A 23,219-nucleotide genomic window follows, 5' to 3' on the forward strand; every position below is an offset into this window, starting at 1 on the left:
CAGAACAGTCCGTTGTTGGGATGGCTGAGGTCCTTCACGATCTTCCTGGCCTTGGTCCAGCACCGCCTGCTGTAGATTGAGTGCAGGTCAGGGAGCTCGGAGCGGATGGTGTGCTCGAAACTTCGAGAAAATAACTCGGAATTTCGAGAAAATAACTCGGAATTTTGAGAAAATAACTCGAAATTTTGAGTTATGGATCCTTTTTTTTTAGTGGCTTCCATACCCTTCAACCATGTTATGAGAGTCGATTTTTGATACTTTGACCGCCAGAGGGCACTATGCAATTTCCCTTTTGACAGCAGGTGTTTCTGAACCAAGGAGTTAGGCAGAGTAAGCAGTAACTAAATAACTACTCATTACAAATCTTAGAGGCATCTGTTCATGGTTCACGAGTCTGAAAGAAACAAGTATTGGATTTCGAAATCAGTAAATATCGGCTGTGTCCCAATTCAGGGTCTGCACGCTTGAAGTACGCATTTTGAGTGCGATTACGTCACCGCCACGCGACGACGGCTGTCCCAATTCGAAGTGTACTTCAAACGCGTATGGCTGTGTCCCAATTCAGGGTCTGCACGCTTGAAGTACGCGCACTACGCATACTACGTAGTGCGGAAGTGAGAGGCTTGTGAAATGGGACGGTCTAGCCTTCGTAGCGCTGTTCAGGTTGCCTAGGAACCATGATACTAACCGCGAGAAACGTCTCATACAGCTTTGTGTGACAGAAATGAAGGAGAAAAAATGTTTTGTTGGTCATTCATTTTTGTCATGACATCACTTTGATTAGTTGAGTATCTGAGGCTGAGACCACTGGACTGGAAAACATGATAGTTGGGCTTCATTTCTGTACTGAACAGTCATTTCAAGAGTAGTTAGTAAATAACAATTAGCTCTTGTTGTTCATGTTCACTAAAGCCATCTCACTGTGGTAATGTAAATATAATATGGCCAATATCATAGTATTGTCAGATTATTATGATATGATATGATATCTATCTATCTATCTATCTATCTATCTATCTATCTATCTATCTATCTATCTATATATATATATATATATATATGTGTGTGTGTGTGTGTGTGTGTGTGTGTGTGTGTGTGTGTGTGTGTAGAGGCTTTAAACCCAAGTTAAACAAGTTACAAACATCACTAATGTCACATAACTTTGCTGATATGTGGCCAACAGCAATGTTTTAATGTTCTTCGTTATTAAACATTCGCACATAAATAGGTGACATCATATTCAATACTTACTTTTGACAGTTCACTCTTCGGGGGCTCCCTTCTGCCGTATTTTGCGGCAAAATTATCCACACCCACCGCCGTGCTATCAATTGTGGGATATATGGGAAGCGTGCACCGGACCACGCTTGATATTTGGGGAAATCGACGGCGCATTTGGAGTATGCATTTGAAGTACACTTCGAATTGGGACAGCCGTCGTCGCGTGGCGGTGACGTAATCGCACTTAAAATGCGTAGTTCATGCGTGCAGACCCTGAATTGGGACACAGCCCCTGAATTGGGACACAGCCATTGACTGTAGAAAACATGGACGACGCGACCCCGCCTCCTACCATTGTGCAAAAATGAAGCCAAAATACCCCGCTTGTGGAGGCTGCCATCTTGCAAATTTGGAGACAGAGGCTGTATCCCAATTCAGGGTCTGCAGCCTTAAAGTACGCAGCCTCAACGGTCCTCAAGGGCCGCGTACTCAAAGACCGCTAAGGCCGGAAGTGTGAGGCTTGTGAAATGGGACGGTCTAGCCTCAGTCGCGCTGCCCAGGTTGCCTAGCAACCATGATAGCTGGAAACCTGTGGTTGACAGAAATGAAGGAGAACATATTTTGTTCATTTGTTTGTTTCTACACGAGCTTTGTGTGATTTAATAAGTATCTGAGGCTGAGACCACAGGACTGTAAAACATGATTGTTGGGCTTCATATCTTTACTGAACAGTCATTTAAGATTAGCTAGTAAATAACAAATAGTTAATGTTGTTCATGAGACTAAAGTCAGTGTAAATATGAGATGGCCAATATTATAGTTATTATATTAATCATTATTAGTTATTACAGCAGTGAGTTTGAACTCACAAATCAAATCACTTCTATTGTTACATCACATGTGCAGGTACACTGGTACAGCACATGTGAGTGAAATTCATGTGAGTGAACTCTGTGTCAAATACTGAGCTTCAGTAAAGATCCAAGTTGCAGCTATTCATATGTCCTATCACCTTAAATCTTCACTCAAAGATACTCAAGTATCTTTGACAGTGTATATATAGATGTATTATATATAAGAGACAAATGTTGTTTCTTCAGTATGTTGACATTACTAAATTTGGCTCAATACTTACATATATGTGTAAAAAGCAAATGTACGAGCTGTGATAACTGTGTCTGATAGAATGAAGAGTAGACTGATATATTAAATATTCCTTTATTGGGTGAGAAAATCATACCATGTCATAACTGCTTTAAGTCATACAGAATAGATATCAGAGCTTTAAATAGGCTGTCTTCTGCTAAATGGGTCAAACTGGGCAGAAAGTAAACAAACACAACATCCTTATAGAATATGATGTAACACTATAGATCAACTTACCTCAGAATATATAAAGCATATAAACAATTACAGCAATATGATGCAACAAACACAGCAGTGCTACTAATCCAAAATACTCAAAGCTTCATAGAACTGAAACAAACATTTATTTTTAGCTCCATTCTGCTGCTGATACATACTTTATGTTTCTGAACATTAAACTTGTTGCTGCATTTCATAGTGTTTAACGTTAAGGCCCTGAGTACTTTCTCCCACACTGAAAACACTGGAATGATAAACTTATTTGAACATTACCTAATAAGACTGATTCAGGACAGACAGTTAGTTATTTTAAACCTTTCTAGCAGTCCTTCACAAACAGGGAACAGTCTGTCTATTCTCTCCATCTGTCAGCTGCTGCTGGCTCTTCCTCCTCCTCTTCCTCACACACTGCTGAGTTTGTCCTGGTGGATCATCAGGGGTGCAAAACCTCACAGATGATGTGCAGCAGTGGGTCCCTCAGTCTGTCCTCACTCTGGACACTTGCAGTTTTGATTTTGATTTTTTTTTTTTATTGATTAGCATTCAAATATCTCAGTGAAAACAGAACAAAAATCTACCACAAAGCAAGAAAGCATGAGACAAGGCTAATCAAAAGGTATTGGCTGAAGCATTTGCTTATTACGCCAACCCTTTTAACAAAATATCTTTTTGCATGCAGCTCCTGTACACAGGGCTCGAAGCAAATAATAAAACAAAGCAAAAACAAAAACAAACAAACAAACAAACAAACATGAAAAAAAAAAAACTTTCCACCTTAGATAAGTAACTACATCAAAGCAAAAGAATCAAGAGGGTTTTTTTTTTTTGCTCTTTTCATTCTTGATTTATATATTTTTCTAATACTCTATTTTAAAACATATTTTTAAACAAGGAAAATGAACTACACCTTTTTAAAATCACTGTCATAACTATTCCACAGGTTAACTCCTCTAACAGAAACACATCTCTGCTTTATATTTGTCCTTATCTTGTTTTTTTTAAAGAAATCTGTTCCCCTTAAGTCATATTGACTCTCTCTGACTTTGAACAGCTTCTGAGTACTGGGGCAAAGCAAGTTATTTTGTGCTTTATACATTATCTGTGCCATTTTATATTCAACTAAATCATAAAATTTCAGGGTATTCAGATTAATAAACAAAATGTTAGTTGGTTCTATATAGTTTGATTGGTTTATAATTCTTATAGCTCTTTTTTGTAACTTGAAAATAGGAAGAGTGTTCGTTTTATATGCATTACCCCATATCTCCAGACAGTAAGTCATATATGGAAGAAACAGAGTACAATAAAGTGTGTATAATGATTTTTTGTTCAGGACATGCTTTGTTTTATAGAGAATAGCAGAGGTGGGACCAAGTCATTGTTTTGCAAGTCTCAAGTAAGTCTCAAGTCTTTATCCTCAAGTCTCAAGTCAAGTCTCAAGTAATGTCAGGCAAGTCAGAGTCGAGTCTCAAGTCATTGGTGTAAAAGTCCGAGTCAAGTCACAAGTCTGAAACTTTGAATTTCAAGTCCTTTCGAGTCTTTAAAAAAAAAAAAAACAACGAAAAAAGAATGTTGCAGTTATGCTAAATGTAAATATTAGACCATGTAATTTTAAAATCTGTGTTTTTCTCAACACATGACAAAATAGTGAACTTAGAAAATATACACAAATTGTGAAATTGCACCTCTTTAAAATGCAGCTCAATTAAACCTAGCTCCAAGAATAATTTTCACCAACAATTCTGAGATAAGCTGCATGTTATTCTTGGATGCGGTTGTAGGACCAGCTTTAAAATCGCATGACAAAAATATCATACACATTAAAAAAAACTGCATCACCAACGTAGCCTGGACAACATTTGCTAGTTAGATGAAGTCAGCTATCTCATCGTAGCATATTTATATGCATATTTATAATCATACGGTTCTTGGAGTGAGTGCATACACTCATGAAGTTTAGTAACTTCAGGTCACTGCAACAAGCCCAGGTACAGTTTACCGACGGATGGGTGCAGGACCTTGAAATGTAGAACGAAAGACCATCGTACGTATCATAAGTTTACCAGTCTCACAAATTGTTGTCATAAATACACATTCGTTAACCGTTTATTAATAGGACCTTTGAGCTCAACGGTAATTAATTAGTAGTGGAAATAATTTCTGGTACGCGTTACAGAAATGTAGCAGTGACAATAATACTGTATGCTGTAATCGTACTGGACAATTAGTGATACAAAAAACCTGTTTTATCCTGTGAATAAAAGTATATGTTTTTGTCAATGTACCATAATAACAGAAGCGAAACGCAATATTGTGTCAGGACAATTCACTATTTATGCACAATAAACAAAGGAGCATAGCGCGACAATTTCTGTTCAGCGCCAGACTTGCTTGTAACCTATATCACCAATTATGTTATGAAAATGACGTATTAACTACTAAAAAACACTGACCTTCGTGTAAATGCTTGGAGCAGACTAACCTGTGAGCTGGAGGGTTCTGGGACGTTATATTTGACCTTTGAATGGCTGCAATCCAGACCATCCGTCGCGTCTTTGTTACTTCGGAAACATGGCTCGAACAATTTCTCTTCAACGAGGTAATCCGATAACAACCGATCTCTTTACCCGTCGGCTTCCCGTGGCTGTCATGCGACCGGCTATTGCAGTTAATAATACAACGGCTTCTTGTGTTTCTTTTTATCGCTGTATAACTGATTTTAATTGAAAGCCTGCGTGCGTTAGTACCGCTTGCCACGAGTTCCCAGAATCCTTTGCGGTTCTACCCGTGAATGACGTCACATTTTCAATCTCTATATAATATGCATGTTAAATTTTGTATTTGGGGTAAAATATCAAGTCTTTTCAAGTAAACCGGTTCAAGTCCAATTCAAGTCCCAAGTCATTGGTGTAAAAGTCCAAGTCAAGTCACAAGTCTTAGAACATTTTTTCAAGTCAAGTCTAAAGTCATAAAATTAATGACTCGAGTCTGACTCGAGTCCAAGTCATGTGACTCGAGTCCACACCTCTGGAGAATAGCAATGGTTTTTGACATTTTTGTTTTCACATGGTTTATATGAGACTTCCAACTCAGCTTATCATCAATTATCACTCCAAGAAATTTATTTTCGTACACTCTTTCAATTTCAATTCCATTAACCCTTATTTTAGATACAGTTTTCATTTGTCTAGTGCCAAAAATAATCAATTTTGTTTTCTTTATATTTAATGATAACTTATTTACATCAAACCAGTTTTTTAATATATTTAACTCCTTTTCCGCTGTAGTCAGAAGCTGTTCTAGGTTTTTAACCTGAGCAGTACAGATTGGTATCATCAGCAAACAATACACATTTTAACAGTTTGGAAATGCTACATATGTCATTTATATATAATATAAATAATTTAGGGCCCAGCACAGAGCCCTGAGGAACACCACAAGTTACCTTCAACTGCTTAGATTTTACATTATTGAATTCGACATATTGATATCTTTCATCCAGGTAACTTTTCATCCACTTGTATGCTATCCCTCTTATGCCATATCTCTCTAGTTTATTCATTAATATAGAATGATCAATTGTATCAAACGCCTTTTTTAAGTCTATAAAAACACCAACAGTATATTCCTTATTATCTATAGCATTCGATATCCCTTCAACAAGTTCCATCACTACCATCGAAGTGGACCTTTTCACTCTAAAGCCATATTGGTTATCACTTAGGAGATTATGCTTCTCAATATATTTATCAAGTCTATTAACAAATAACTTTTCTATAAAATTTTTGAGAACTGTGGGAGTAGTGATATTGGCCTATAATTGGTAAACTGACATCTCTCTCCGTTTTTATGGATTGGAATAACTTTTGCTATTTTCATTTGTGAGGGAAACACACCAGTTTGAAAGGACAGATTACAAATGTATGCGAAAGGTTGCACTATATATTCTATAATACTTTTAACTAATATCATGTCAATACCAAAACAGTCAGTGGACTTTTTATTTTTAAATGTCTTCACAATGTTAATTATTTCTCTATGAGTTATAGCACCAATAAACATGGAGGACACATTCTGAGTAATATGTTTATTCAGGTCGTTATTATTTCTTGACTCTGGAATTTCTTTTGCTAAATTAAAGCCAACATTTACAAAGAAATCATTAAATTCATTTGCAATGTCTTTAGTTTTATCAAGCACAATATCTTTATCTTTTTTAAAATAATCTGGATAATTCTTATTTTTTGAGCCCTTTTTGATTATACTGTTTAATATCCTCCACGTTTCTTGTGTGTTACTTCTACTTTGCTCCAATAATTTGTGGTAATATTCTTTCTTACTTGTTCTTATAATATTTACTAATCTATTTTTATATAACTTGTACTTTATTTCAGCATCTTTTGTCCTCTGTTTTATGAATCCCTTATATAGATTATTTTTCTTTTTACATGCATCTTCTATCCCCTTTGTGATCCATGGCTTATTTGATCTGTGATGCTTTCTAGTGATCTTCATTAAAGGACAATGCTTTTTCATATAGTGAAATTACTGTTGATAAGAGTGCATCATATGCACTATTTGAATCTTCATTTGCAAAAACCTCATTCCAATTGTGTTCCTTTAAGTCCACCTGGAGGGCAGCAATGGCTCTTGTTGTTCTATGTCGTATCATATCAAATATTTGATTCTTTTGTTTCGTTTTAATCCCAAAATAATTTTGAAAAATTGCAAAAACAGGAAGATGATCGCTTATATCAGTTATAAGAAGTCCACCTACTATTTCATGGTCAATTTTATTTGTGAATATATTATCTATCGATGTAGCTGTATCAGTTGTTATTCTACTTGGTTTTATAATGACAGGGAAAAGGGAGTTACTATACATTGTATTGATGAAATCTGTTGTTTTCTGATGTCCATTTGGGTTTAGCAAATCTATATTAAAATCACCACAAATTATTTGCACTTTTTTATCATTTAAGTTGCTAAACATAGCAGCAAGTTTTTCATTGAATATCTCAAGGCATGAACCTGGTGTCCTATAGATGCAACTTATAATTATATTGTTAGCTTTTTCAACATAGATTTCAATAGTGACACATTCCAATGCGTTATCTATGGTGCTTGACATACATTCAATCAGACTACATTTCAAAACTTTATCTACATATAAAGCAACACCGCCTCCTTTTTTATTCACCCTGTTCATTGTAAATCATTCGTATCCTTCCAGTCCCATTTCACTAACTTTCTCATTATCGAGCCATGTTTCTGATATTGCAATTATATTAAACTTTTTTAACTTACTTAAACATTCTGTAATTTTAGAACATTTTTTATACAGGCTTCTACTATTGAAATGTATGACCGACAATGCATTTGCCATTTTAATATTCATATTGAATTGGTCATCTGTATAGTACTCACAAGTATTATTGGTGTTATTGTAGAAGTGGGTATCTGGGTCAATGTTACTTTCAGGGTCATGCATGTTGTGCTCTGCATAGTTAAACGTTTTGAAGTTCGTTTTCTCAGTGTGTGTGGCAAAATAACCACCTTGACAGTCCTTCTCATAATCAAATTCCTCCTCTTCAATATCTCTGAATGGAAACCTATAATCTGTGTCCAAACTTGTCATTTATGTGTTTTTGTTGTTGTTGTTTCCATTGTTTTTGAGCCGTAAGGCCAGAAACACTTTCCATACCCATTGTTCATTATCCAATCGTCACTTTTCCAATAGATTCCATAGCAGATTCCTGATTATTTATATTGCTCTAAGTCTTTGAGTTCTCTTATCATCACAACTTCTTCGGGATTGCCATTTAGTCTTATCATTACTTTGCAGTTCCTCGTCCATGTCGCTTGTATCTTATTTTGTTTTCTCAGGCTGCGTGCCTGTCTTGCAATTTCAGCAGTCTTTTTTGTTAAATGTTCATTTAAATACACACCAGTCCCTTTTAGCTTCTTACCCTGTTTCAGTAACTCAATCTTTGTTTTGCGACTCACAAACCGAAGAATGATTGATGGCTTTGTTTTACTGTCTTTTCTGGGGAGCGTGTGGCATGCTGCAATATGATGGCTCTGAATACTTACATTCTTCGTTTGAAGGAATTTTATCACTTGCTGTTCAAGCGTTTGCAGCTCCTCTACCGGGGCATCTTCACCGTCTTTACCTCCACCAGCTGGCGTAGGTTCGGTGTTGCATCTCCAGTCCACTTATGACTAAATCATCCATTCTTGTGTATTGTTCAAGGTCCTCGATTCGCCGTTCCAAGTCGTCTATTTTCTTGTCCTTGTCCTTTATGAGGTTTTTTAGTTGTTTTATTTCATCCATTAGGTCATGTAGCATACCTTGTTGTTTAGCCACTTTGCTCAGTTCATCAGACATGAAAGTAAGCGATTTCCTAATCTCCTCCAACTCCTCTTCAACTCCTGGGTTTGCTTTTTTAGGCGGCATTTTGAAAATGATGAGATTGGTATTTCCTTGTGATGGCCCGTTGAAGTCACTGTCGATTTACTTGTTGGTGCCTTGCTAGAGGAGCCTGGGCCCAGTGGCTGCTGGAGGATCCTGGGCCTGGTGGAGCAGGAGGATCCTGGGCCTAGTGGCTGCTGGAAGAGCCTGGGCCCGGTGGCTGCTGGAAGAGCCTGGGCCCGGTGGCTGCTGGAGGATCCTGGGCCTAGTGGCTGCTGGAGGATCCTGGGCCCAGTGGCTGCTGGAGGATCCTGGGCCTGGTGGAGCAGGAGGGTCCTTCTGGTCACTCTTGGCTCCCAAAAAACCCCCAAAATAGCAGCAGCCAAATGCCAACCTGAGAGATACAAGACACCCAGCAGGATCTTCACAATCATCATGCTGCTCAGTTGTCACACATGGAAATCAAATGTGTGATAAGCTGCAGGATTCAAACACAAGTGTAACTTATAAATACATGTTCATACTTTTATTCCACAATCAGAGAGAAAGAAACAGAGAGAGAGTGCAGGACAGACAGACAGGTGACAGTCTCAGGTGTATACACTGCTACAAAACAGGAGGATTTAGTGTTTGTGTTATTACGAGTGCTAAACAAGAAGAGTTCCCAGATGGTACAGTGGACACATGTGTGACTCCTGTGATTAAAGCATCTTTCTTTCAGCTTAACGAGTGAACCGTCAGCTCATTCAAACACACGTTAAAGTCCGTTTGGCTCGACACCACCGAACAGAGGCAGCAATATAACATAGCTAACATTAACAGTGCAGTGGATCCTGCTTGTGCCGTGATATTCAGGACTGCAAACCGAGCAGCATCACTGACTTTCAGCTTGTTGTGTTTGTGGATATATGACTGACTTTAATTATCCACAAAATCATTACATTCTCTGTAAGATTAAGGTCGACTATTGTATTATTATATTTTAAAGGCTTTGAAAGCAAGTAAAAGCTGAACGTACAAACATCGCTAATGGCAAATAAGTTTGCCGACATGTGGCCAACAGTAATGTTTTAATGTTCCTCATTATTAAACATTTGCACATAAATAAGTGACATAATATTTAGTACTTACTTTTCACAGTTTACTCTTCGGCCGCTCCGCTTCTGCCATCTGCGGCAAAATTATCCACACCGACTGCCGCGCTATGAATTGTGGGATATGTTGGGCGACGAAGTCTACACTGCCACAGCCTTAAATTCAGGGAAATGAAGGACACATTTGAGGGCCGCATTTCGAGCAGCCTTTGAATTGGGACAGCCTTCGGCGCGCCACTGTGACGTAATCGGCCTTAAAATGCGGCCTTTAAGGCTGTAGACCCTTTTTAATCATTGGCTACAGCGAGACCTGTCATTGAAGGGTAGAGTTCTGCTATCGAAGGCTGAAGGTATCTCCCGTCTAACCTATGCTGCCCAGTCACTACATGTTGATAATACAACCTGTAAGTCAATTAACAAATTATTATACAATTTTTTATGGAAAAATAAAACTCACTACTTACGTAAATCAGTAGCTTTAAATTCATATGATAAAGGAGGCATAAATTTTATTGATTTCGGTGCTCTTAACAACACCTTTAAAATAAACTGAATTAAAAAGTATTTAAGAAATCCCACTTCTATCTGGAACTTTATCTCACATCATGTGTTCTCTAATTTAGGCGGCCTTAACTTCCTACTGCTCTGCAATTACAGTATTCCAAAAATACCACTGAAACTTTCTCACTTTCATCAACAAATTCTTTTGGCATGGGCGCTGATTTACAAACACAATTTCTCTCCACAAAACTGTTTTATTTGGAATAACTGCAATATTAATTATAAAAATAAAACCCTTTTTTTAAATAACTGGTTTAATAATGGAATAATCTTGGTTAGTCAGTTATTTAGAGAAGATGGACTCTTTTATAATTACTCTGAGTTCCTCAGGAGATACAATGTACCGATAACGCCTAAAGAATTCTCAATAGTGTTCGATGCCATCCCATCTGGTCTGTCCATGTTACACAGATGCTCCCACAGTGCTCAACTACAGGTCACTCCCCCGGATGTGTTACATTCTTCTCTTGGCAATGTTTGCTTTTCCTCTCATAAGTCTATAAATACCAAAATAAGATCTCTCTTTCAGGATGCAATGGTCTCTGTTCCATCAGCCATATTTTATTGGGCCAATTTTGTAACAGATATTGAATGGAAAAAAGTTTGGACTTTACCACAAAGGTTTTTCTTGACAAACAAAATTAAAGAGATTTCTTTTAAGTTGATTCATAAGTTTTACCCTACCAAACAATATTTGTCCAAATGTATGGCTGAAATAAATGTAAATTGTACCTTCTGTCAAGAGCAACCTGAAACAGTTTCTCATCTGTTTTGGTCATGTAAATTTACGTGTAAATTCTGGAAGGATTTCCACAAGTTTATTACTGACTTTGTTCTCCCTAATCTTCAACTGTACTATAAGGATGTTATCTTTGGCTATTATAATTTTAAAGACAAGGACAATGATGCTTTCTTTTTTATAAATTTGGTTTTATTTTTGGCAAAATTTCATATACACAAAAGCAAAGTCCTCGGCAGAAAGCCTGAACTTCTTGTATTAAAAATGGAACTTGCACAATATATAAGGACAATCTCCTCATCAAAAAACACTAAGGCTCTCAAGACTGTTAACATCTATAACCGATTGAAACTGCTAACTTGATTTTGGCTCTTGCAAACTTTTGTTTATTTATGTTCCCCTTGATTTATTTTATTTTTTGTACTCACTTTTGTCTTACTGTCTTTGTCACTCTTTCTGTTCCTCATTGTACTACCACAATGTTATCTTTTATGTGATCCCTGTTTTACTTGACTGTATGTCTATAATGTGATAAATAAAGTTAAAAAAAAAAAAAAAAAGCGTGCAGACCCGGCAGTCTTTCCTTCTCTTCTCACTCCTCCTATCACCTGCTTACTGTGTACTTTACAGCGCCCCCGTTTGGTTAAATCTACCCTCTCTCTCCTAGCGCCGCCCTTCTTAAAACTAGCCGTGACCGAGCGTCCCTGCGTACCTCCAAAGTGTCACGGATCTTCAGGGTGGAAGAGCCAACAGGTCTCGAATCAGACATTTGAAAATTAGTTTAATGTCACTAACTAATTTATTATTAACATATTCTCACTACCTTTATTTGTTTAATAATGTTTTCAATTATTTTCTATTTGCGGGCTTTTAAAGTGAGGTAGCTTTTAGCTAACGTTTTCCTGCGACGTGTGAACTTGTTAACTTTCCTGCCCCAGCTAATTAGCAGACATTGATAACTTATTCAACTTTATGACTTCACTCAGTTGTGTGTTCGATTAATAGTCTGTTAGCGAGTTAAGTGTAACAACGGCAAACGCACAGCCTGCTCTTAGGTGGATTAAGCTGCCACTGGGCGATTAAGAGCAGATCTCCTGTGTCCTGTTTTCTTAGTGCGGGTAGCTAGCTGCGTGAGCTAGCATTTTGCAGATATGCTTACTGCGGTGCGTTGTGTGCTGTCCAAGCTGGTTTCTCCACTGTGGAGGACAGTCGAAGTGGAAGGAGACATTTTCTCCCATGAATCAGGTAAATGCAATATTACTTCAAACCACGTCAAGGTAAAAATTTGGTCAGCTTAATTGTGTGTATTGCTGATAGCAGAATACTAACACATTAGATTAGTCAAGTTTGGTTTGCATTTTTTTTTCTTGACCAGGTAGGGAAGACATTCGCCACCTGAGGGGCCAGGTGATAACCCAGCTGTGTCTTGACTATGGCATGATCGACGATGCCATCTACTTCACTAGTGGTGAGGTCTTGGGTGGCGTGCCACTGAAAGAAGGAGACCTGGTCAACTGTATAGCAGTAAGAGATGGTTCCGAAGGGGGATGGAAAGCTTTAAGGGTGAGGAGCCTGTGCTTCATGTGATCAACAGCTTAAATTTCTGTTTATTTCGTAGTGTGAAGTTGTTTCTATTGAGAACTTGTTTGTTGTTCCCTCCAATAAGGCATTCACAGTGAGCTTTGTTGAACCATGTCCTTTAGGTGGAGAAGAGTGCAGACGCTTGGGAGGATGGAGGAAAAACCTCCTTAGAAGCTGACATTATGCAGCTGCGGCCTCTTGTTGGCATGGTCACATCATTTGATGGAGATGGTGGCTACATAAATCAAACCACATACTTCCCATGCCACAGTCTTTGGGAAGGTACCTCCCACTTCACGTTACATGCTAAAAGCTTCTTCCACCCGTGATGCTTTGCTACACCCATTCTTGGTCATTCAGCCCCAGCCAGTATTTTGGACTGATTTAACCAAGCATGATCATTAAAGCATGATCTTTAAAGATCATGCTTTCAATCTGCTGAAGGTTTACGTTTCTGTCTTCTCGCAGGTTACGAGCCAATGAAAGGAGACTGGGTCCAAGCAAAATATTTTATCAATCCTAACCAGTGGACTACAAAGGCTCATTCTGTGGTCCCTTTACGCTATTGCCGCCTAGACCAAGTAATCGTATCATTGTTTTTTAAAATGCAATACATGCTTATTTTATTGGAGTCCATTTAGTTGTACTTTACTTTTCTGCTCAATTATTTGCAATGGTAAAACTTTGTAAAACCCCCCCCCATTTGTCATTTTCACCTCCTTTCTGTAGGTGCGTGTGACCAGTATCTATGGTCGTAGTGGAGTGGTGGATGACAGTGTTTTCTTCAACTTGGACTCTCTCCTGCTCCCTGCCCATTACGAGCCTTTAGTAGGAGATTTGGTTAAGCTGATAATGGTGGAGAGCAGTCAGTCACTCTATAGCTGGAGGGCTCTTTGCATGGCACCCTTCTCTCAGAGGTATCAGCTACAGTTTTTAAGCTTGAAGTGATGACTGTATATTTTGTGGGTTTGCTTTTTACAGTTTCTGCTTGAAAAATAACTTCATTGAGCAATCATCAGCTAGCGATCCGGCGGTGTTATTCCCATTACCCGCCGGGCAGCGTCCGGGAAACCAAAGTCTTTGGGTTCCGGGGGGAGTATGGTTGCAAAGCTGAAACTTAAAGAAATTGACGGAAGGGTACCACCAGGAGTGGCGCCTGCGGCTTAATTTGACTGAACACGGGAAAGCTCGCCCGGAGACGGAAAGGATTGACAGATTGATAGATAGTTAATCATAATGAGTGTATTTTTTATTCTTATTGCAGTGCAAATCTTTCTGCTACACCTCTCAGAGAGGCTGAGCTGAAGAGCATCTTAGAAGATAAAGGAGGGCTGAATGTAACAGACTACGGACAGTTTGGGGAACTGATGACTGGGGAGACGCGAGAGCTGGTGCTCTGGATACAGTAAGTTAATCAGGGAAGAAATAAAATCTTAAGAGCACTCAAAATGAAATCTCTTTAAAATTTATGTACATCTTATTAAAAGCACTGATTTAATTCTGCTTTTGTACCTGTCAAAAGTGAAAGTGCAGCTACTTTGCTCTTTTGTTTGATAAATGTCATTGAGAGTAAAAACATTGTAATACTTTTTCCACGTGTTCATATGAGCATAAATTAAATGAAACTAATTTTCCAGAGGCAACCTAAATGGGAACCACAGCAGACAGAGCAAGCATGTTGGCACTATTTATAAGGGCACATAACTTGAAAACAAAACAAATGATGTAGTCTCTTGGAGATAGAGGTCAGCATTGATCAGCACAAAATGCTCCCTGTGCACATCCTTTTAGAAGGGGAAATGAGTGCTTAATCACAGCAAATTGTGCTACTGCATCACAAACTTTCAGAGAACTGTGGACTATATATTATTGAGAAAATGCGATTTTAATTAGTATTCAGTAGGATTGCGTTTTAGTGTCTTCATCTTTCTCTTAACAGAAATAAAGGTTCAGAGACCCACAAGTTTACACACTGCGACTTTGCTGGCTGGGACTCAGAAGAACAGTTCACTCTGGTTAGTGTTAAAGGATTGACGTCACTGAGGCAAAAAGGGCAGCAGCTGCAAGAAAACCCTGTCAAGTCTTCAGAAATCCAAGTAAAAGATGGAGACAAAGATAATGGCGATGCGCAGAAGGAGGCGGTCCATTCCCCTGGTCTAAGAAGACAGGAAAGCGAGTTGGATATTTTACCTGGAGAGAGACTGCCAGTTGTTGTAGCCTGCGAGGCAAAGTAAGTTTTGTTTTTATTCCTCATATCAAAACAATGATAAAAATAATACAATCACTAATATGGGTAATGTATGAGAAAGAAGAACTTTGCTTAATCTCACTTTGGATTTACTGGTTAACAATTTATTAGAGTTTCACCGTTGGAGGTCTCGTGTGTCTCTATTGGGCCTTTGTTGTTATGATTTTTATGTACAGTTGAATTTTGTTTGGGAAATTTCTCAAGGAGCCTGGGAACTTGTGCTGAGCTGCTACTGCTGCACTTCTCTTCTTTCACCATCGGGAGGCGCCTGGAGGTCACCGTGCGCAGTGAATGTGAAGATGTGCTTCAGCCCTCTGTGCCCTACGCTCCTACTGATAGTCGCCCAGTGGCAGCGAAATCTTCTCACGTGATCACAGTAGCTGCTCCGAAAATAACACCAAGGTATCGAAAGAGCTGATTCCAATGATTCTGATCATGTGGGGGATTATTGGTGGGCATAATTATTTTTCCCCCCCTAAATTAAGTTTCACAACAAACCCTTGCTACTTGCTGTGTAAGGCTGACTGTCACTCTTCTAGGCTTGCTAATCGACGGTTGCCACAATTTCTACCCAACTACCCTGTTCCTCAAGCTCTAAGAGACTGTGTGGAAGCCCAGAGTGATGTCCTGGTTGTTGAGCCTTGCCTTGGAGAGGTGAGCTTGCCTGTGGTCAAGTTAATCTGGTCCTGAAAAATAATGACAAAAAACATTAGATTTTTACATGATTCCGAGGTGTTGTTTATGGTTGGCTGACAATAATTTCACTTTCTGAATCAGTAAAATAACAAACTGTGGATCTTGAGTAAGTATGTAATGTGATGTAAAATGTTAGGAACTGCCTCAGGTGGCTGGTGTCTTGTGCCCTATTGAAAATAGAAAATCAGAATTTGCATGAAGTGAAACAGTAAGTTTTTGCATTTTGCTCAGGTGCTGTCCCCGTCAAACATGCAGTCGCGTTTCTCAGTCCTTCTGTGGCTGGAAGAGTTGAATGCAGAAAGGGAACTGAGAGAATTCTCTATCAGCGGAGCGCTTCTCAGGAAAGGGGCTGTCTACCTGCACCTCGAGGTCCCGGGTTTGGCCGAAGGCAGACCTAATCTCTATATAGGTAAGGTGGCCTTAAGCGCCTTTCATCATTATTGTTGCTTTATTGTTACTGTTCAACAAAAGAAGAAGGTTGACAAGCTTCCTTTTCAGGGGACAGAATAATACTAAAGAAGCCACAAAGTGATGGCGTGGTAATGGAGTACATTAGCTACGTCACAGAGGTATGGAGATATTTCTTATTGTAAAGCATATTTTCAAAAAATACTTAATTTTATGTTAGTCTAATGCTCAGTTGTTACACAGATCAATGATGAGGATGTGAGTTTGCGAGTGAACTCAGACTTTCAGCGCAGCTACCTCGGAGAGCCACTAGATGTTGAGTTCTCTTACAACAGGTGAGAAAATGAGTAGAATCCTAATATCATAATTAATTTATTACTTCACATTTCAAATTTGTCTTTCACCTGAAAACAGTTTCATAGTTGCTGTGCCTCAGGGTTTTTTGTTTACCTTTTAATGTTTTTGATGTTTGTTTATTCAGATTGACGATGAGGCGGTGTCACAGTGCACTTGAACAGACAAAACACTTCGGGGAAAGTAAGTTCAATCTAAATTACTGTGAGTCTACATTCCAGACTCATTTTCTTTTAAATAATTTTATATAAAAATATATTTTTGATGTAATGCAATTATATTTTGTGTAATATGTATCGAAAAACAGAAAAAGGCTAAACAGAGGGAAAACAAGAGTAACTGCTTGAAAACTCATCTTTAGTATGACACACATTGTCAGGGCCACAAAAGTGGCACTAGAGGGTGCTGTTTGACTTGTCTTGACACAGGATGTACTGCAGCGACAGCTTGTTCAGATGCCTTCAAACATTTTGTAAAAAGAAACACAAAGCTTGTTTTATTTCTCCATAGCTACATATTGATTACAGAATACCCAAGCATTTATGACTAACTTTAAAAGCAGTTTTTAAAATTGTCGGGCAGTTCTCTTCCCCTCCAGAGTGACACCCCGGACCCCTCGGTGGACTGGAAAATGGATGGATAAACTAGATGACAAAACGGTAGGGCACAATATGGGGGGTGACAGTAAGACATTACTTGATTAAATTTAAAGCTTTTAATCAAATGTAAATATGTTTAAAAAACAAAAACAAAAAAAAAACAGGCACCAGCCACTGAAAATGGAAAAGTGTCAGGCATTACCATTGACATGAAGTCAAAAGGCACACAGACTAAAGGTACAGATATTTTCAGTATCATATTGATTTTGTCTGTGTTTTGACTGATAACGTCACCAGCATCATCATTAACAAATGTGTAATTGTATCTAGATTGTGCACCAACATCTAAACCCATCCCCACCGAAGGGAACTTCTTTAACCCAGACCTGAACCCCCCTCAGAAGGAGGCAGTGAAGAGGATCCTAGCAGGGGAGTGCCGGCCCCTTCCGTATGTGCTCTTTGGACCTCCAGGCACTGGAAAGACGATCACCATTATAGAGGCCATACTCCAGGTGCACATACTCAATGCAATATAGTCACATGAATACATAGAAAAATATAATTTTGTAAGTGCCACTCTTATTCACACTGTGGCTGTACTCATTTTTACGTTTTGTCCATTGGTATTTAGGTTTAAGTCTGGATTGTCAATAGATAGAATTGTTGTTACCCTGCCTGGTGGGTGAGCAGGCAGCGTTGACACCCAAGTTTGTGAGTTCGATAACTCAATAAATTGACATAGCAGTTTCAAATTGATACCATAGGTGTATCTACTAAAAATCTTGATGAATTTGAATGTCAGTGACCATGGCCTCAAGGTTGGAGGTCAGAGGTCACGTTTTCTAAAAAAATCTTGTGAATGCAGTAACATGTGAGAACAAGGCAACGTAGGTTTTTTTTTCTTTTTTTTCTTATTTAAATTTGTACCCTAGGTGCATCTACTAGGAGGCTGAGGGGTACCACTGGCCGCTGCTGCCGCCAGTATTTTTTATTTTTTTAATTAATTAATTAATTTTTATGACAAAGTGAATAAAAATCCTTAGCACTCAGTCTTTTTTAGACTCTCATTTGCAAATGATGGCTGTTTGATTCCCATTGCTTGTATGAGGTTTAATCTTTTCCACATCCAGGTTTACTACTTTATGCCCAGTAGTCGGGTACTTGTATGTACCCCCTCCAACAGTGCTGCTGACCTCATCTGCATCCGCCTGCATAACAGTGGCTTCCTGCATGCTGCGAGTATGGCCCGTGTTAATGCGTCCTGTAGACAGAATGAGGTATTTAATATAGTATTTAGGCTAATGTGTTTGACTATTTCAGATTTAGATTTTTATTTCTTTATTTTTTTTCTCTCCACTCCTCCCCGTAGTCTATCCCAGAAGTGCTGAGAGTGTACTCCAGGGCAGGAGAGGACATTCGTCAAGCTGCTTTCCACAGGATTGTGGTCAGCACCTGCTCCAGTGCTGGCATGTTCCATAATATAGGCCTACCGTAAGACATGGGTTATAGTAGAGAGAAGTTAATCAGTTTTTCTCCCACTTTAGTCCTTGTTTACTAACCCTTTAATAATCTTCAGAGTTGGACACTTTACTCATCTGTTTCTGGATGAAGCCGGTCAAGCCACTGAGCCAGAGTCCCTGATCCCGATGAGCGTTGTGTCAGAGAGAGATGGACAGGTTAGCACAAATACACATGTACTGATTTCATTAAGACCTTAGTGGGTTTTTACATATGAGCTCTGGGAGAATCGGGTTCAGATGTTGTATGTTTCACATATGTAGCCCTGCGAGCGTCTTCTTACTACTGGAAATACTGTGTGGATTAAACAATGGACCTGCCTGACTTGAGTGTTGTCAGACACTAGAAAATCTCAGGGTTGGGGTGAATTTGATGACTGGTTAAACTAATTTTCCACATATTTTTGTGTACTTACTTTACTTTTTGGCCATGACTGAACTGAGCTTTATTAACAATTACTCTTTTTGTTGTTGTTTTTAAAAAAAATACCTTATTTAGATTGTTTTAGCTGGAGACCCCTGTCAGTTGGGTCCGCTTGTGAAGTCTAAGATAGCCAGTGCCTTTGGCTTTGGGGTGTCTTTGTTGGAGAGGCTGATGGCCAACCCTCTGTACTCCAGACAGGACTGGGGCTACAATCCTAAGCTGGTTAGTGTTCTACATAAAGGTGTTTATGCTGTTGAGCATTTTTAAGTTGTTTTTTTTTTTTTTTTTTGCAGAAATGCATCATATTACAATGTGTAAAGATAAAAGTTTTAAGATACAGTGCAGATCTAATGATAAATGAACTTGACTGGAATCTGTCAGTATATTTTCAGTCTACATGATAATCACAGGAGTGCTGTTTCATTACAACAACAGGTAACTAAGCTGGTCTACAACTATCGTTCTCATGAGGCCTTGCTCACACTGCCTTCAAAGCTCTTCTATCAGGGAGAACTGTGCTGTAAAGGACCCAGGCCTATTGTGGACTCCCTGTGCCAGTGGAAAAATCTGCCCAAAAAAAGCTTCCCACTTCTTTTTCATGGAGTCAGGGTAATGAAAGTGATAGGTTCCTTTACTGAGGAACGTTATATGACACTTTGTTGGGATTGCTAGCTTGCATTTTTATTTTGTTGCATGTTCTCTCCCCCCCTTTCTTTCTCTAGGGCACAGAAATGAGAGAAGGTAACAACCCATCATGGTTTAACCCAGTAGAAGCTGTACAGGTCATGCTATACTGCTGTCAACTGGCAAAGAAGCTCTACAATCCTGTCCATGCCTCTGACATTGGCGTTATTGCCCCCTACAAAAAACAAGTATGAGTTTACGATTCATCACTGTAATGTTTTTTTTCTTTTACTATTTTATTAGACAGAAAAAAAACCAACAATTTGCACAATTCAAACTGTTAGTCCTAATGGCTTTTCAACTTAAAACTGGCCAACTGCACTCCTGTAGACCCTAAACTCTTCTGGCTTTCCTCACCAGTGTGAGAAGATTCGTGTCCTGCTGGGGAAGGTGGGCCTGTCGGACATCAAAGTGGGCTCTGTGGAGGAGTTCCAAGGACAAGAGTTTCTGGTCATCATTTTGTCTACGGTAGGCAAAAACATGCTTTTAATTACAGGTAGAAATATTGGACTGTATTTTCCTCTAAGTAAAAGGCTAGCTGTTTGATTTTTATTTTATTTTTTAACATGCATCTGTGTTATCAAATATCAAAATATGTGCAGTATTTTGATATTAATTTTGCTATCATTTTATATAAATGATAGCAAAATTATATAAACTTTGATATAATTATATATCAAATTATATCAAAGTTGAGTTTGACTTTGATATAACTATTATTATTATTATTATTATTATTATTATTTCTTCTTTGGGTTAATCCAAGTGGCAGACATGGGTGGGGGTTTTTTGTTTTTTTTAATTGTCATTTGGATGGTTGGGTTTAGATTTTGGTGTAAACAACAAAAGCATAGATCATCCTACCTTGTATTAATTGTTCAGACTGGTGGTGATGCAACAGGTTACTAGCAAGGTGCAACTAATGAAGTGGCCACTGAATGTGTATATCCTTTAACCTCAAATTACACAGGATTTAAATAGTGAATACACAAATTAAACCTGTACCATGTAAAATTTCCACTATACTGAAGCCCCTGTTTATTTATTGAGTTTTTTAAATTTATTTTTTAATGAATAAGCAGACATGCTGATTTACCATACCATACCACCTTTATTTATAAAGCACTTTAACATAAAACCAGAGTTCACGAAGTGCTGTACATGCTAAAAGCATAAGTAAAGAAAATTAAAATGAGATAAGATAAAATAAATAACTAAAAAAAAAACTAAAATAAATTGAAACATGTTAAAACAAATTGAGTCAACCCCTCTAATCAATGCCAAAGGCTTCAGCGAATAAATATGTTTTAAGAAGACTTTTAAATTCAGAGGGAGAAGAGGCCTGCCTAACATGCAAGGGTAGATCATTCCACAACTTTGGAGCAACTACAGCAAAAGCACGATCACCTTTAGATTTATACTTAGTTTTCGGTACCTTAAGGAGCTGCTGATTGGCGGACCTAAGGGAACGGGCAGGTGTATATGGTTGTAGATTTAGTTCAACCTTGTGCCCAAACGTAAACCCGTAACATTTACATATTTTATGTTCACTGTCATGGCATTTAATCCATATAATTCTTCTATAATATAGGTGCGCTCTAGTGAGTCACTACAGAGTGATGATCTAAAGAGTACGCTTGGCTTCCTGGCCAACCCAAAACGCTTCAATGTGGCCATCACTCGACCCAAAGCTCTGCTTTTAATTGTTGGAAACCCCCACATTCTCATTAGGGTGAGTGACCTCTTAACTTTTTTTTTTCTCTCTCATCAGACTGGTTGTAATAAAATGCATTCACCCTATATGTTCTAAAATCATAATTCCTTTCCAGGACCTATGCTTCAGGGCTCTGCTTGAGTACTGCTTTATTAATGAGGCTTATCTGGGCTGCGATCCTCCTTCCTCTCTTCAAGATGTTCACACGTAAGTAAACAGGTTCATAATGGATATTCTGGACTATTGCAAGGCTACTAATCAAATATTATTTATTGTTAGTGCAGATGGTATTCTGATTTTTTTATTATTATTATTATTATTATTATTATTATTGTGCAAAAATGTGAACCCCATCTCATTTTCCCACAGTGTTGCAGAGGAGCAAAGGAGCACATAAAAGGGACAAAAACAGGGGGTGTACTGCAGCACAGTCAACCTGGCAATCAAATTGTGTTTATATTTGTTTTTCCTCCTTCACGTTTTCTCGGCTTGTCTCTGTGTACCTCTTAACGTAATTGCTTTAAAAAGAAAAATATCTTGTTTGCCTAAGAGCCAAATGCAGTCCCACTGGGATGAGAAATAAAGGTGATACTCATGATCAGGGCCCAAGCATTCTTGTGTCCTACCATTAAGTTGATGTGCTTGACAGTGCATAAGATGGTTCTGATTTTTGGGTGAATTACCAAGAATTGCACCTTAATGGTCCCAGTGTGTTTATCTACCCAGTCTGCACAGTAATGGTTCCACAGTTATTTGAATGGAATCGACCTTGCTTTTAAAGCAAAAAGAAAGTAATGTGGTGCCAGCTCTTTGATAATCAAGAGAAAATGGATACAACAAAACAAGGTTTTGGTATATTGAGGGCATTAACCTAAGCAGATGTCTGCGGATTTTATGGGCAAGTTGTCTGCATAAGTTGATATAACAGTGTCTACCCATAAGACCTAGAGACTGGATGTGACAATTGAGTGCTATTGAGTCTAAGTCTGCACACTCACCGTCAGCCCTACTGGAGCCCAGTGGGTGGAGTAATGGGAAAAGAAAAGACAAAAATGGGGGTTCAGTGTCTTTAAGTTAATGGGTCTATTAGGAGCAGGGAGGGGATAACGCTTATCTGAACTGTGAGAGAGCTCAGCTCAGACACAAAGTCCCTTTTCTTTTCTTCCAAAAGACACCCCCGTCTTTGATGTATGCCTCAGGTGTTTGGGTTTGTTTTTTTTTTTTTTCCTCTGGTGTCCCACTTCTCCAATAATAGCTGTACCATAGAGTGAAGAATACCCATACACATTTATATTGTTTAAAATAATGTTGCTTTGTAGGTTCTTAAGTTATAGTCCGCCAGGTTTCTCACTTAGATTTTGAAGCATGATGTGTTGTGACGTTGTTTTGCTGGCACAGTTACTATTAATGAATTATTTAAGACTTTCAAATGCACAGATTAAAACCCAAGGTCTGGAAAACAAATTTTTATTATCACATAGAAAAAAGGTTACTATTTTCCCCACAAGATGCTAAAGTCAGTGTCTGAAATAAGCAGACAGTATAAACCCACACGGGGTGTTTGTGGGTTTGTTTATTTTGGTCCCAGGACAGTGTGTATAC

General features: G+C 38.4%; 1 protein-coding gene across 1 annotated transcript; it reads left to right on the forward strand.

The window, feature by feature from the left end:
• The first annotated feature begins 12,054 nt into the window (after positions 1–12,054).
• On the forward strand, positions 12,055–22,215 carry mov10l1 (Mov10 like RNA helicase 1). Its single transcript, XM_026175365.1, has 27 exons — positions 12,055–12,145; positions 12,506–12,637; positions 12,768–12,955; positions 13,096–13,255; positions 13,442–13,554; positions 13,703–13,890; positions 14,238–14,378; positions 14,913–15,203; positions 15,426–15,623; positions 15,761–15,875; positions 16,149–16,326; positions 16,416–16,486; positions 16,569–16,660; positions 16,807–16,862; positions 17,262–17,338; positions 17,443–17,515; positions 17,609–17,790; positions 18,409–18,555; positions 18,648–18,769; positions 18,855–18,954; positions 19,295–19,441; positions 19,655–19,828; positions 19,942–20,091; positions 20,264–20,371; positions 21,495–21,635; positions 21,733–21,824; positions 21,987–22,215. The coding sequence occupies exons 2-27, from the start codon at positions 12,544–12,546 to the stop codon at positions 22,012–22,014; spliced, it is 3,426 nt and encodes a 1,141-aa protein (XP_026031150.1). The 5' UTR covers positions 12,055–12,145; positions 12,506–12,543; the 3' UTR covers positions 22,015–22,215.
• The last annotated feature ends 1,004 nt before the right edge of the window (positions 22,216–23,219 follow it).

The sequence above is a fragment of the Astatotilapia calliptera genome, chromosome 7, assembly GCF_900246225.1.
Source record: "Astatotilapia calliptera chromosome 7, fAstCal1.2, whole genome shotgun sequence".
NCBI classification, from domain to species: Eukaryota; Metazoa; Chordata; class Actinopteri; order Cichliformes; family Cichlidae; genus Astatotilapia; species Astatotilapia calliptera.

Bases quoted from the DNA above. Each gene is read 5' to 3' on its own strand.
- mov10l1 (XM_026175365.1), top strand. From the start codon at position 12,544: ATGCTTACTGCGGTGCGTTGTGTGCTGTCCAAGCTGGTTTCTCCACTG. The intron at 16,863-17,261 runs GTAAGTTCAATC...ATTGTCGGGCAG, and splicing joins GACAAAACACTTCGGGGAAA to TTCTCTTCCCCTCCAGAGTG. The intron at 19,829-19,941 runs GTAATGAAAGTG...TTCTTTCTCTAG, and splicing joins TTCTTTTTCATGGAGTCAGG to GGCACAGAAATGAGAGAAGG.